The sequence below is a fragment of the Echeneis naucrates genome, chromosome 3 (assembly GCF_900963305.1).
Source record: "Echeneis naucrates chromosome 3, fEcheNa1.1, whole genome shotgun sequence".
In the NCBI taxonomy this organism is placed as follows: Eukaryota; Metazoa; Chordata; class Actinopteri; order Carangiformes; family Echeneidae; genus Echeneis; species Echeneis naucrates.
Window position 1 is genome coordinate 23,359,659 of NC_042513.1, and position 15,421 is coordinate 23,375,079.

Sequence of the window (15,421 nt, forward strand, 5' to 3'; positions counted from 1 at the left end):
GCAGACAGCAGAAAATATGATCAAAGCAAATCATCCAACAGAGAAGTGAACATAAATGCCAAGCATGACTGCAGTTTAGTAACCTCCAATGCATGAGTGGACAAAGAATCATGCAACGGCTGTATAGTCTCTCCTGATGAGTAGCTGAATCTTTCTAGAGCTCTGTTCCCAAACCAGCAGTCCTGCATGGCAGTTGAGACACCTATCTGCTCAGTATGGATAATAAATAGCACAAATTCCACTGCTGCTTGTGCTTTTGCTAGCCCTCCCACTCCCTTTCTAATTAAATGTCTGTATTCTTTCATTTTCTTATTCGTGGCCCCCCTGGAAATCACAGGCTTTGGTAAGCTTACTTTCTGTGCCCACTTTGATCACCCATTCACAAGCCATTTATATAGATGTTTTAAATGCCACTATGAATTCACTGAGATGCTGTATAGGTGAAATTTCGTCATCTCTCTTGTCTTCTCAACCTCTCTCTTATAGACCCTCACTGCTCGAAAGGCAGGCATTTCGTTCGCTCTGGTGAACCGGTCTACTTTGAATAATGAAGACCTGGTGAGTATTTGCTTGAATTGTCTGCATAAAAATCTGTTAGTGGCTTTTAGTAGAGTCTTGGTGGGTAAGGGAGGGTTCCTCCTGGATGTGGGATTCTGGGCCAATGTTCTTTTTATTTTTTAGGGAAGTGTTTGAAGAGGAGGGTGCTGGAACTCTGACAAGATTTTTTTTTTTTTTATAGCTGTGCTGTTTGCTGCAGCCATTGTACTTCAAGCCCCAATATCACGTTGCCGGTAACACAGGGTTCCAAAATGAAAATGAGAGGGACTGTAATAGTTACAGGCCTCATTTCTTCAGATGTAGATGCGGCGTGCCATCATGTGTCCTTCTGCCTATCTCTTTGTCTCTAATACATACTGCTGTTTTTTCAAATGGTCCGTGTGGCCAGCTACACACTCTGCTGAGGTCCTTCTGTCAGATCATTTGGCTGAGTTCAAAGAAAGAGTTGGGCCCATCATTTTGTCCAAACACTACCCTGCAATGATAAGCACTGTACACTGTGGAAGTCAGAGCTATAGAGAAAGGGCGGAATGCTTCAGTCGATGGTGACAGATACTTTTGTGTTGACCTCCAAAGCTTGCTCTGCATTAATTGATTGCAATTCTTCCCTCCCAGTGGGAAAATGGAGGAGGCAAACAGCAGGAGAAAGCCATTTCTCAGCAAGACAAACAAGCAAACAATTTCATATCCACTTATGTGCAACACGGGGCAGCCTAAGCCCACAAGATTATGGGATTCAAATGTGCTCTGTGCATTATACACAAATGTGTCATCTTTTCAAACAAATGACGTGGACCACAATTTGCACACTGATTTGTGCACTTGTTCGGATCACTTATTTATTTCACACACTTGACTTGGCCCTGATAGTACACATGCCCAGTTTCCCTAAAGTGAGAGAAGCTTGGTTTTATAGGAATAGCCATGGCTTTGATTGAAGAGGCTGCAGGGATAAACAGCTCATGTCCCTCATGAGAGAGAAATGATGTGATAGATGCAGTCTGTGTGTATGGAGGGAGCTGATTCTTGGGTTACAGTGTTAAACAAGGCTTGAATTTATGGGATAGATGTCTAGTGTTCTGATTAGGAGCAAAGAAGGACGAGTTTAGTAATTGGTGGTTGAAGGGAGATGAGTTTGTGCATATTGTGCAGCCTTGGTAAGTAGGACGAACAGATGTCAGAGTTTTATCTGCTGCATTAAGTTCAGGAGAGTGCCTCCCTGTAAGGACTAAAGTGTGATTCAATAAACAGCCATATGCAGCTCAAGACTATAGAGTGGTTAGCTAGAGGAGAGGAGCGTGAAGGGAAAAAAAAGAGTGAGGATGAGTAAGCACTGGGAGACAAGATCAGATCAGAGCAGAGAGTGAGGAGTTGTCACCATGATCCCCTGGACGTGATTTTAGTTATCAGGCAGTGATGTTGAACAATTGCCCCTCTGGTCTGTGGACAGATGTTGAAATCTATTCAGAGTGCTTCCTTCTCGCATCTTTGCCTTTTTCCTTGTTTCAACATAATATATTTTAATCAGATTAAAATGTCTTACCCCATCACTGTGGGTGTATACACCTTACTCTTGATGACATTTCCCGTCTGAGTCATGTTTCCCGTGTATGTGTTTTTTAGAGCAGAAAGGGTCATTATGTGTTTGCCGGCTAAAGGCCTGTGTGTCTGCTCAGTGATCTGAGCACCAGAGACTTCCAGCTGTGACTGTCAACATAAACTGAGGCCATGCTTACCTGTTGAGACAAAAGCAGGGGCTCACTTGTACAAAGGAGGAAGGAAGCTTTAATCTGACACAGGTCGAAGAGTGTCTGGAAATAAAATGTGATGTGTTGCATTCAGTCAGTTCAGGCTGATTGTTTGCAGCAAAATATGCTTCACTGTTTGCTTGCCTGTGTAATTGTGTTATTTTAGGAGATAAAAGGATATTAGGTTTGTTGAAATACTTGCTATTGTCGTAATTTGATACTTAGGTTATGCGCATTACTTCTTCAGGCTGAAATTGTACAGTAGTTCATGCTAAAAATCGGTGATATGGGTTGAGAGATGGGATGGTTCTATCAAAGAAGTGGCTGACAAGGACAATAGGTGGTGAAATGGAGAGGAGGAGAGAAGAGATTCTTCTCTGCCTTCTGTTGCTCTCAGCTCTTCAGCTGTCAGTCAAACCTAGCAGTGTCTTTCGCAAAATCACCAGGGTTACCTCAAGGTGTAACACATGAGAGTCACACATGCAGCATAGTGTGACATGCTGTGTCAAGAGTGACAGCAGGGAGATGGAGAGAAGGAGGGAATTTTCGAAAGACACAAATAGTCTGTGGAAATGAATCAATGGTAAGATATTGCCCATGCAATGGTCAAAGAATGCTGAAGAAGAAAATGTGTTCTACTTTTGACATGCGTGGGGCCATTTAAATCTCTAGCTGGCTGGTAAAATAAAGTCTAAATCAAGTCAATTTGCTGACGAAAGCAGAGACTGCGTGGTCTCCACTGTTGGCTCACTCATCTCTTTGCAGGCTTTGTCAGAATTAGACAGCTCAGTACTGAATTTGATGAGGAGATGGCCTTTGGTTGTGGTACTGGTCTAGCTCATTGGTAAATTGCGGATAAATCTCAGAAATCTGCTCTATCTCGTCGTCCTCAGATTAAAGGGGAAATCTCCATCTCCCTATGAGAGTCATTAAAGGTCCTCCAGGGTTCAGCAGCCTCTCTGTTGTATCAGCAAAGCCTCACAATGTTAGATAGCCTTGCTGTGCTGTCATCGGGTGTCATTTAATCATCTCCATGCCTGTGTGTGTTTGTGCCAGTATATGTGGCTAAGAGTGGGTCGTGCACAGCTGCTTTTCAGGTGTTAAAGCACGTTGTCAAAATGCTGGGGGCTGACAGGAAAGGGGAGGTGTGGCGGAGAAGGGGTGAGGAGTGGAACACAGTGGAAGTGGAGTGCAAGTACCTCTCTAGATTTATTTTAACTGGCATACATCTACTTCTCTTTCTCTGTCACTCTCCCTCTTGCTTTCTATCTCTCTCTCTCTCTCTCTCTCTCAATCTGGATAATGCTCACTTTTAAAAACCTTATTTACAGCAGCCATTGATTCCGCCTTCTACAATTGGCAAGTCCGGGCCCTTTTTCCAGTCCATGTGGATGGAAGCGCTGCTACAGTAAAGCATTCAATTTGAAGAGCCTTCTGTTACACAGTAATCAGTCTAGACAGACTTATAGTTGACTTAGTCTGAAGTATATTTTTTTTCAGTAAACCACTTTATGTAAGCAAAGCCCCCGGGCTAAGGATGCTGTTAATCTAATCTTAACGAGATGCAAGTTACTCTTGTATGCTTGACTTCTTGATTGATGATAAGGTAGTCGGTAAAGGATCAACAAAGCCTTCTTGGTGTTATCTCTTGGAATAATGTAATCTATATAAGATCCTTTTCTCAAAGAAAGCATGAAAAATGCTGCAGTAGTGCTAATGGTAACTGCAGTATAGATAAGTTATACTGTGTAATTGCCACCATTAATTCCAAAGTGTGTCATTTAGTTTATCCAGCTCCAATTGCATAATACTTTGAATTAAACCTGCTGTGGCCATGTTTCTGTGTGTCTTATAAACCCTGACCAAAACTTTATATCTGGCCATTGTAGTCCCTCAGCAAAATGAAAGGTATTTCTCTTGATCTAAACATGTATTGAATGTTTGGGAAAAGCAATTTATGGACAGTCTTTTATTGACTTCTGAAGTTATTAAATCCTATTTTTACCAGCTCGTGGTGCAATGAGAGTGGGAGGTTTAGCTCCATGAGTTATACATCCACTTTTTTCTGTCCCCCAAACTTTTTAATCATTGTCTTCATCCCAGTAATTCTTGTACTTACCTTCTGCCTTCTCTTTTTTTCAGAAACTGCATGTCTTTAAGAAGACTCTCCAGGCCTTGATATACCCAATTTCCTCCACAACACCCCATAACTTTGAGGTGTGGACAGCGACCGCACCCACCTACTGCCATGAGTGTGAAGGGCTGCTTTGGGGCATTGCCCGTCAGGGCATGCGCTGCTCAGAGTGTGGTGTTAAATGCCACGAGAAGTGCCAGGACCTGCTCAATGCAGATTGTTTACAAAGTAAGGAATACGATTTAGCCATACATCATTTATACAACAGTGGTCTAGATGCCTTTTGATATGTTATGTTTTGATGTTTTATTCACATAAACTTCCAAACTCACATATGTGCCCACAAGTGTGTAAGACGGTTCAATAGGGAGAGAGGACAAGGCATCTTATAGACATTTGTTCTAAACGAGTCAGTCTGCTCAGTCAGTCACTTGCACTCATTTCAGGCTCCAGTCTGTGCTTTTTCAATCAAGTTTCCCTTTTGTAAAAGCATAGACTAATAGAAACAACATGCAGACTTCTGAACGATCCCAGTGGCAATCCTTACAAACCTTAAGTGGATTAGCTACACCGTGGATGTTGCAAAAGTCAGAGTTTTGTAGTCTAACAGTGCTGTATAGTTCAAACTGGATTTGTCTGCAGATACACAAGAGTACTACTGAGATTTAACTTTCATGGGTGCCTCTTAAGTTTCATAGACACATTTTAATAAACAAAGACCTACGATTCCTCTTGTGCTGCACTCATAAGCATGGTGTGCAGAATGTACCACCACTTTTGTTCAAATTCTGCAGCAGTGAGCCTAATCTGTAAACCTTTGCTTAATTCAGGGGCTGTTGAGAAGAGCTCCAAGCACGGAGCAGAAGACAAGACCCACAATATCATCATGGCTATGAAGGAGCGAATGAAAATAAGAGAGAAGAACCGTCCTGAAGTGTTTGAAGTGATCCAGGAGATGTTCCATATCTCCAAAGAGGACTTCACCAGCCACTTGAAGACAGCCAAGCAGGCTGTCCTCGATGGGACCTCCAAGTGGTCGGCCAAAATCAGCATTACAGGTTGGTCTGGTTCCTATGACAAAGGTTTTACAACTCGCTATGCCCATATATTGCTGCAGGAGACTCTTGACCTTTGGCCCAGGACCTTTGACCTCTCACTCAATAGTCCTTCGCCAAATCAACAAAACTCTCATTATAAGTAAGGCTCAACTGGCATGTCAAACAATGTTATTCTAATTAGTGTTCATTTGTTATAAACTGTATGATCTTGGCCATTAACCTCATGACATGGAGCCTCGAACAGAAATGCACATTTAATTACAAATGGCTGTTTGGGAAGAAGCAATTTGTGTATAACGCCATGAAGAATGCATCATTGCATTGTGGGAATTAAAGTCATCATGTTTCACTTATTTGCGTAGTCAGGACACAGATTACTACACTCAACTACAATCCAGTCTACTACTTGAAAAACAGTCTCCTTTTTTTAAAAACACGACTTTCAGTCTGCGAAATGTAGTTGTAATGAAAACAACATACAAGTTGAACAATAGGAAAACTTCTCATGTTCCAAAAATGCTGGATGAAAGTTAAGTGTCAACATAGAACTTTATTCAGTGTAGGTGGAAATGAGCCCTCCAGAAATGGACCTTACCTTCTCCCTAAGACGCCAATCCAAATGTCACACCTTGACAGAGGAGAGCAGTTTTTCATAATGTTTTCAGTACATTTAACAAATCAACTGAACTATTTAGCTTTTCAGTCTCCTAATATGGAAAATTAACAACAGACGTTCTTCCTACTCATACCCAAGTGCCTTTGCTTGCTTTAAACTAGCTCAATTTAATAGAATAGTTTGATTTTAGATCTAGTCAACCGTCTACTTAAAGACAGCTCGGAAGCTTATGTTGTCTGTAACTTTAAACCTGGTCTCAAATCTGTCTGTGTGGTATCAATGCCAGGTCCAACTTGTTTATTGGCCATCATTTCTCACTGTGCCTGAGAAGGGAGATGAATAGAAACAGAGAAAAGAGAGACGAATAGAGATGGATAGGAAAAGAATTTGTTGGCCGATGATAAAGAGTGGAGCAGAAGATAAAGTAAAAAAGAGAGATATACAGGAGACGGGGAGATCCAGGGTTGCCTTCGTCATTTTCCCGGGGGTTTATTGAACGCCCCCAGTTTAGACTGTAGATATTGAGTTGTTATTTATTAATCATTCATTAGATAAACAAAAACTGGCATGAGCTCTGACAGTGACCATGAGATGTTGTGTAACTGGTGAGTGTGCACACTGCAAGGCCTGGCAGTAAATATCAACCTTAAGGTCAGATGCACTATAATCAGAATCTCTGCTAAGAACTAATTCTGTCTCTGTAGTTTTAAATGCAGCCAATCACCATATTACCAAACATGCAATGAGGGAAGTGTAGTACGTGAGTGTATGAGTTATGTTCCGTGTTATCCTTATGTCTTTAATTATATTTTCTTTCACTGTCGCCTGGCAATGTGGTTCTTTTGAATCATATTGCTGCTTGGATATAATGTTATATAGTTCATATTTAAAGCCAGACTGAAACATCCCCTGAGGTCCTTGTATTCATCAGGAGAACTTGAACCCAGCTTCCTATGTTTTTCATACTGCAACAACACTTTATCTGTTTATGCTCCTTGATGTGACCTTTTGCATCCTCTTTTCCAATCAATATAAAGTTTTTCACTTTTCTCACTTATTGTACTTTATTGTTATATTGTATTATACTTTGAACTTAACTTCTGCAAAAGCACCAAGAACATATACACATTTTGAATGACGTTGATAACAATTCCTGAAGTTAAGTTAAAAAAATTACCTCTAACCTCGCAAATCTCAAGTCATTTATCTTTTCTCTTTTTTCAACTTGCATAAAACTCAGTATAAATCTTTTAAATGGTCACGCAAAATTTGGAATATTTTGAAGGCCTTAAATCCAGTTGCCTTCAATAAAGGATCAGAGGGATTTGGATTTGACTCTGCTCCCACTGTATTCAGGTGAGGACATGTGCAACATTAACATCCACCTGAAGTTGGTTGAAAATCCAGCCCTCATTGGTAACATATTGCAATTGCTCATCTTGAGTTAAGCAGTAAATTAAAGAACAAAGAGTTTGAGAGCAGTGCATCCCTGCTTACTTTCACACCACTCACCACAATTCATAGATGAAAGGAGATAACAGGGTGTGGTGGAGGGGTTTCAGTTGGATGATCCAACAGACCCTTTAAACTTACTAAACCACTTACATAGACATATGGCCCTCTTAGACCCTTCCATTCCAGACAGGAAGCATTTGATTTTCAGTTTTCGTAGAGCAAGCAGGCTATGGCCCCTGAAACCTCTATATCCTTTCCACCATCTCCAGTCAGCATTGAACTGAAGGATATATATGTACCCTGAATTATTTAGACTGTCACTTATGCATATTTAATGTGCCAGTGTCCTTTTTCCCTTTTATGGTGCTGTTAAATACTACTGTCTCTCCTTCTCTGCACCTTTCACTCTATGTCTGAGGAAATAACATTCTGAATCACTGATCTTTCTTAGAAGCCAAGTGTTAGCTCAGCATGGACGTTTTGAAGCAGCAGGCAGACACGTAATTGAAATTACCTATGGTGCAGTTGTAAGGGAAAGACCAACTTAATGATAAATGTACTGAGCACATAGAAAAAAGATGAATGATGGCTATTGTCATTGAACCCAAAGAGCAGCAGCATCAAAGTTGTTGTCAGCAGTACAAGCAGTGACAGTGCCTTGATTTTTAAATTGGAACCAAGCTACTGACCAAATAAATAAAATTCAGCCAACTGACTTGTAAAAACCAAGATAAAATATAGAGGCAGGTTCATGACTGGGAAGAGAGACTTCTTGAAAACCTTGCCCATTGGCACATTATTATTGACTTCCAAAATAACCATAGGATTCAGTGAATTAAGTTATAGAGCATTCACGACATAATTAAATATAGGAATGAGCAACCTTCCGTATAGCAAATCAAATTTTCTAAAACTTAAGATGATCAGATACTGTTCGTTTCCTGCGGTACATATTATTACTCTTCACTCTCCACCTTTGTCTTGTCTTCTGTCTTCAGTCATGAGTGCACAAGGATTACAAGCCAAGGATAAAACTGGCTCCAGTGACCCTTACGTAACTGTCCAGGTGGGAAAGACCAAACGCAGGACAAAGACCATCTTTGGCAACCTCAACCCAGTCTGGGATGAGAAGTTCTACTTGTGAGTGCTCTGTATTTATTTGACCTCTTTATGACCAGATTATCCCTGCCAACCATAAAGATCATCTGTTAAAGGGAAGTTTAAACCATTTTTTATTTATTTTTTTTAAATTAAAAGATTCACTCACTTGGGAAATTGCTATAAGTTATGAGGCGTTACACACAAGCTGCACTGCAAAGATTTTGTAGATCGAGACTCTGCTAAGCACAGCTTTACGATGTTATCTGTCAGTTTGGAAAGTACAGGTCTTAACCCCGTTGTTTCAACAAGAAAATAAATCCTTTGGAGCTTTAGCTCTTAAGAGGCACTTCCCATTCTGTTCCCATTGTCTGCAGACTTCTGTCCCTTTATTTATTTATTTTATATATTTTGTTTGCCGCGGGGCAGCATGGCGAGATAGTGGTTAGCGCTGCCCCACAGTGAGAAGGTCACAGGATCAGTTCCCGGCCCTGGGGCCTTTTTGTGCAGACTTTGCATGTTCTCCCCGTGGTTGCGTGGGTTTCCTCCAGGTACTCCGGTTTCCTCCCAACCTCTAAAGATATCCAGTTTAGGTTGATTGGTGACTCTAAATTGTCTGTAGGTCTGAGGGTTAGTGCGTGGTTGTTGGTCTCTATCGGTCCCCTATAGTATAGTAGTTGGCCCCTAGCCCAATATGAACTGGGATTGGCTCCAGAATGCCCCGCAACCCGGAAATGAATAAACAGAAGAAGATGAATGAATGTTTGCCTTTGTCAGAAATCTAGTGATAATTAGATAAATCTCCTGACTTTCAGTCTTCTGCTAGCCCTTTTTTAGTATAAAGCATTCAAGGATTGTTAGTGAGTTTCTTGGAAAATACTTGGAACATTTACTTGAAATCCTAATGTGAAACTTAGAAAATTGAAAGCCTTTCAGAATGAACTAATTAACCAAGGTAATTCCTGCCTACCACATAAAAATAATATGGATTTATAATAGTATAATTTCTCCCATGTCTGGCCAGTGGGCATCAGTAGAGCCTTTACAATTTTTTATTATTCATTTGCTCTTGCTTCTTTTTTCTTTCTAATCCTGTGTCTTTATGTAATGACAGGAGCAGGGAAGGGATTAAAATGTTGACTTGAACCAAAGCTAATGCATTTTTTGATTCATACAAGCACGGGTTTCCTCATCTCCCTCTTTTGACTGTGATTTGACTGTAGCTGAAATCCAAGTTACAAACTGTATTTTCTAAAAATGTTAGTGTATTTAATCTTATAATTGGTGGAGAGTTTGTAAGTACCTTTATGCCTTTGTATTTGTGTATGAGTGTGTGTGTTTTATGCCAGTTAGAGACACGGCTGTACACCTGTAATGAGGCTCCAGTGGTGGCTATAATGAACCTCTTTCCCATTACTACAGGGATGTAGATTAATAGAGCCTGAACTAGCACCGATGCAGCAGCAACCACTGCTTTCCCCAGAAAATTATTATTTAAAAACAAATTCTCCAGATGCTGATTCTTTTGCTGTCTCACATAAGATGTCATTAAAACAATAATCGGCCCGGCTTTATTTCCAGAGCCACAGTCCGACCCAATCTGAAGCTCAGTGCTTTGGCCATCTCCTCTGTTCAGTCATATCATTATTGTGAAACGTCTGGCAGCTGAGCCAACACACAGAGGACCAAGGACATGGACATCGAGCTTTCAGAAATAAAACATTGCTGCGGTTGCTACACAGGCTTTTGAAACACCCAGCGCTTTCTTGATAATCTCAGCTGGCACTGGGAAGGAATAAAAATGCAAAGATGCGTTGTAAAGGTCACACAGTGTCTTTGGATAATTCTTTGTGCCAGACGGAGAATTCTTCTCCACATGTACATTGTAGGCATCCACACTCTGTCATACTCATCCACAAATGCATTCAGAAACACAGATATGCACATTCTCTCATTTGAATTTTAAATGAGAGAATGTGTGAGAATGAAATGTGTCTCTGAACTTGCATTTATGCCTGAACTTTGTGTAATTCTGCTTCACTGAATGTGCCAACCCCACAGTCTGTCACTGGATATGCTGTTTGTTGTGTTGTGATTGTTTAGACCTGTATAATAATCACCTTCCAACTTGCAGTGAATGTCACAACGCTACTGACCGTATCAAAGTGCGTGTTTGGGACGAAGACGATGACATCAAATCACGGGTGAAGCAGCACTTCAAGCGAGAGTCAGATGATTTCCTGGGGCAGACCATCATTGAGGTTCGCACACTCAGTGGAGAGATGGATGTGTGGTACAATCTAGGTAAGTTGTTTTAGTTGTGTAACTTTGTACAAACATTATTTTAGGATACTTTATAAAGAAGTCCTGCGCTAAATACTGAAGTGTTATTTTGAAAGCTGTTGATATATACCATGTTAAAAAAAAACAGAAAGAACTGCATTCAAATTGAAAGGGCAAATGTAAAATCCCACATCTTCTGAACGTGATTCTTAGTGACCAGCCCTTCAAATTAAATGTTCTACTTTTCCCATTGTAAATTCCCATTACACTGTCATTGCTGACAGAATATGAAGATGCTTGGTCACATAAGGTGTGGTCCCGTTGAGTCCATGTATGAAGCAGGCGCGGAGGTCCTTGATTCTGTTTGGGCTCTAATTCAGTTGATGCAGTCTTTCGCTGCTTATGCTCTCATATATCACCGCTTTCAATATACTGCATGAGGTTGAATGGCAGCATAATGGGAGCCCTCAGTTCTCTTGAAGTATTATGACTGGCGGATGCCGTCTCTGTTTGCCTCTCTAGCTAAAAGGAAGCAATTTGTGGTAATAGTGACCCCTGCTCACTGCTGTGGCTCTGTGCCTTTTTAAATGTCCACAATGAATGTCTAAACAGGCCTTTGCTGGTGTGGGTGTCCCCCTCTCCAGCTGCTCTCCACTCTAAGCCTCTTCAGCTCCCGTTGAAGCTCTGCATATGTGTTGTGTGTTTAGTCTTTGACACATTGTAATTTTCTTATTTTTCACTTGTAGGTCTTTCGACCAGCTAAATCTAGCAGACGATTTCACTCATTTGATAAAGATGAGATAAATTGTACAGAATATGAGAGCACAGAGGGAGGCCATTTAAAGTCTGTAATAAACCCTTTCAGCTGAGGAATCATTAGCGCTCTTACTTGTTATGCCTGTATTTGTGTGTGTGTGTGTGTGTGTGTATGCATATATAGATATATATTGTGTGTGCTATAGTGCTCTGGTTAATGCAAGCATTTTCTAGTTAATGGAGAAATGGATTGTTGGATGCGTGTATATGAGGGTTAAGGATATTTAGGACATGATGTCATACCAATGACATCACTTGTTATTAAGTTTGTGTTCCATTGGTGCCATTAATGTCTTTTTTTTTTTAATGTCTTAGTGTTTTGTACTTCATTCTGTCATGACGTGGTTAAGGACAGATTTGTACTGAGGACAGTAACGTTGTTTATTGATTTGTGTATTGTTTCCCTGAATGGCATCACTTCTTATGTGCTTGAGCTTTTCTCCTTTTTACTGAATATTGTAAAGCCTTCACTTGTTCTAGATATTGTGAGACCATTATGAAAACAAACCCCTGAGAAGCACAATTTAGTGAGCGATCCAGAGAAATAACTACAAATCTCGTCCAGTCCAAACCCTAACCCCCCCCTTTGTCCTCCTTTTCTTATTTTTCTGTTGCTGTGTATCAAATCGTGACAAAAACACGGGTCATAAAGACTACTTGTAAAGCCATTTCCCAAACTGCCCTGCACTAATAAAATCCAATTTTTTTTATGACCGTGATGTTGTCTTACAAAACTGACACCTGTAAATTAAAGACGAAGACAAAGGCTTTAGCTTTATCCTCTTATAAGACAATTTGTATCAGCTTCCATGTGTTCAGTATACCTGCAGGGAGAAAGCATGTGTCCAAAACATCAGTAGATTTGTGCTTAGTGCTTTTTTTTTGTTGTTGTTGTTGCTTGTTCACAAGATTGGATGTCCAACCAAAGCTGTTATCTTACCATTATATTTTCATTTTTATATTTGCCAGCATGAGCCTACAAAAAATGTGGTTTGAAACTAGTGATTACTTTCCAGTGGTGTCTAATTCAGGTTGTGTATTACAGATAAGAGGACAGACAAGTCTGCTGTATCTGGTGCCATTCGACTCAAGATCAGCGTGGAGATGAAAGGGGAAGAGAACGTGGTTCCTCCTCACGGCCAATACACCTGTTTACATGAGGTAACCTTGATAATGGGATTCAGCATAAAGCAATAAATCCTAATGCTGTATTTAATGCTGTATAGAAATTTCCTGAAGAAATCATAAATTGTTGTGATTACACTGCATATCAAACAGGGTGATAGTAACTGCACTACACAGACATGTCTCCAGTTGTGACGTGGGTCTTTGTTTGCCAACAAACATTTCGCCAAACGTCTCTTTTATTACTTGCTGTGACAGTGTGCTTCATCACTCGTACCCTGTTGCGTCTTATCTCTCTTGCCACTCAGAACCTGTTCCACTACCTGACCGAAGTGAAGAACAACGGGGTGGTGAAGATCCCGCAGGTGAAAGGGGACGAAGCATGGAAGGTCTACTTTGACGATGTGTCTCAGGAGATAGTGGATGAGTTCGCCATGAGATACGGAGTGGAGTCCATCTATCAGGCTATGACGTTAGTACCACCCTGATCTATGGCCTTTTACCTCATAGATCTGTCAATGTCTTATTCGGGAGAGTGAATGGGGGAGGGAGATGGGAACACAAAGAGAAGAGGTGTAGTAAAGATGTCTCCTCAGCAGAATCAGATCTTGGGGAACTATTGAACACCTCCTAACTTTGACTGATTAATTGGTGGTCCCTTTGAAAAAAGTCTGAACCTGCCCTAGTCACATTGATCATGAACACACATAAATAATATAATTTCCCCCTTACTTTGTCTCTTTGTTCCTCTTTGACTGTGTCCATTCATAAATTTCTCTTTCCTGTGTGTTTCCTTCACAAACAATGGCACATGCAAAGACCCAGCACCTGAAACACTGAAGTGATTAAATATTCACCAAGGTCATCCACTGTGCAGTGTTCATGTGTCGGTCACCACTGCAGAGGTCTGCATCATGCAGACATGTTTACCTACCAGTGGTCACTGCAGTATTTTCAGTCTTTATACTGCAGACCATGACCTCAAATCATTCATTCATTCATTCATTCATGTTGGCTTGATGCTCATTATGCTCTAACTTTAAAATGATGCTATTATAACAGAGGTGGTGGACTAAGACACCATTTGTCTGCAACCTACAATGCTGTCTTGGACGCCCTCCCCAGGTGGTTTAACCCTCACACACACCTGGGGCCATGCACCAGGGGGGAGGAGCAAACACACCTGGACTCCAATTACACCGAGGTTGGTGTCTTCAATCACATCCTAATTTTGGTGATTGCCCCCACCCACTCTGGGTTAAGTACCTGAGTTTCCCACGCTGACCCTCAGAACTGAAGAAGCCTTTTGGATGAGAGGTGAAATGTCTTCAAACAAGATAAGAAGTGCTCACTTACTAGTTTTTCAGTGGTTGTAGGGCTTTTTTTTTTTTTAAATAGCTATTTTCTGGTGACATCACGTGTTCATATCTGACTTTGGACAGGTTAAAACCGTACAATGCCTTCAGGTGATCATCATTCAGATCGCATACCCTTTTCTTCTCAGATTGCTATTGAGCTGCTGAATTCCCTGTTTCTACAAGGGTTACATTTTGGGATGGTAAAAGGCAGACTCTCAAATTTGTGCTGTTGAAGATAATCCACTTGCTGTGCTCATGGTGAACATAGCAGCTCTGCTCTTAAAAAGAAATACTAACTGGCAACTGAATAAATATTGACAACAGAACTTGGCAAATTTTCAGTCAAACTGTAGCTGGGCACAAAGAGATCAGGCTTTTGGCGTGTGTATTTTTTCCCCACACTTAAGGAATATCACAGATAGTTGATAGATCTTTTGAGTACTGTGCAGTTCAAACACCAGTTCAGTTCCAAAACAATTCTGTCGAGCCATTGATGTTGAATTATGCACATTATTATGTGCTGCGCAGTGTTTTATTAGAAAAATAGCACTAGCAACACAATGGCAGTAATGGCGGGAGCACAAAACTGCATGAATTGGCTGTTTCATTTTTGTCTTATCTACCTCACTTCAACCTCTGGAACTCCCTCAGTATTCAACAAAACAAGGTACACTTTTATTGAGTATCACCCAAATGTTAGGTACTAATATAGTCCATACCAACTGCAACAAAAATCAGTAAAAAGTTTCAGAAGTGCAGTTCCATTCTTATGGCTTTTTGTTTGTTTGTTGGCGTATTGGACCTTTTTTTTTTTTTTTTTTTTTTAAGATATATATTTTATTATTTTTTTTTAAACCTTTGTTCTTTTTTGGACATAGATACCTCTCCTGTTATTCTGTGTTTGGATATGCAGATGTGCGTTCATAATTTTGTTGATAAATGTTCTCTTGCAGCACCATATCAGCACACTCACCTTAACACACCCATCCCCATTTGACCCAAGAAAATGCTGGAGGTACTCATCATAACTCTTTTTATTCCATTTATTCTTCCAGTTTTATGAGTAATGTATTTTTATTTATTTTTTTTTGGCAATTGTGTTTAGTTGCCTCCTGATGCTCTTGAATTTTCTCCCCTCTTCATGAAGTCTCACAATATGTTTCATAATAGTT

The 15,421-nt window shown here is 40.5% G+C and overlaps 1 protein-coding gene across 1 annotated transcript in view; it reads left to right on the forward strand.

Annotated features, from left to right (window-relative positions):
- The window catches only part of unc13c (unc-13 homolog C (C. elegans)), an 84,436-nt gene that overhangs the window by 15,615 nt on the left and 53,400 nt on the right, over window positions 1–15,421 (forward strand). The window contains exons 5-12 of the mRNA XM_029498578.1: window positions 338–343; window positions 487–558; window positions 4,449–4,668; window positions 5,271–5,498; window positions 8,568–8,709; window positions 10,802–10,971; window positions 12,812–12,927; window positions 13,200–13,363. Of these exons, the coding sequence (XP_029354438.1) occupies window positions 338–343; window positions 487–558; window positions 4,449–4,668; window positions 5,271–5,498; window positions 8,568–8,709; window positions 10,802–10,971; window positions 12,812–12,927; window positions 13,200–13,363 (1,118 nt within the window). The remainder of the gene's footprint in view (window positions 1–337; window positions 344–486; window positions 559–4,448; window positions 4,669–5,270; window positions 5,499–8,567; window positions 8,710–10,801; window positions 10,972–12,811; window positions 12,928–13,199; window positions 13,364–15,421) is intronic.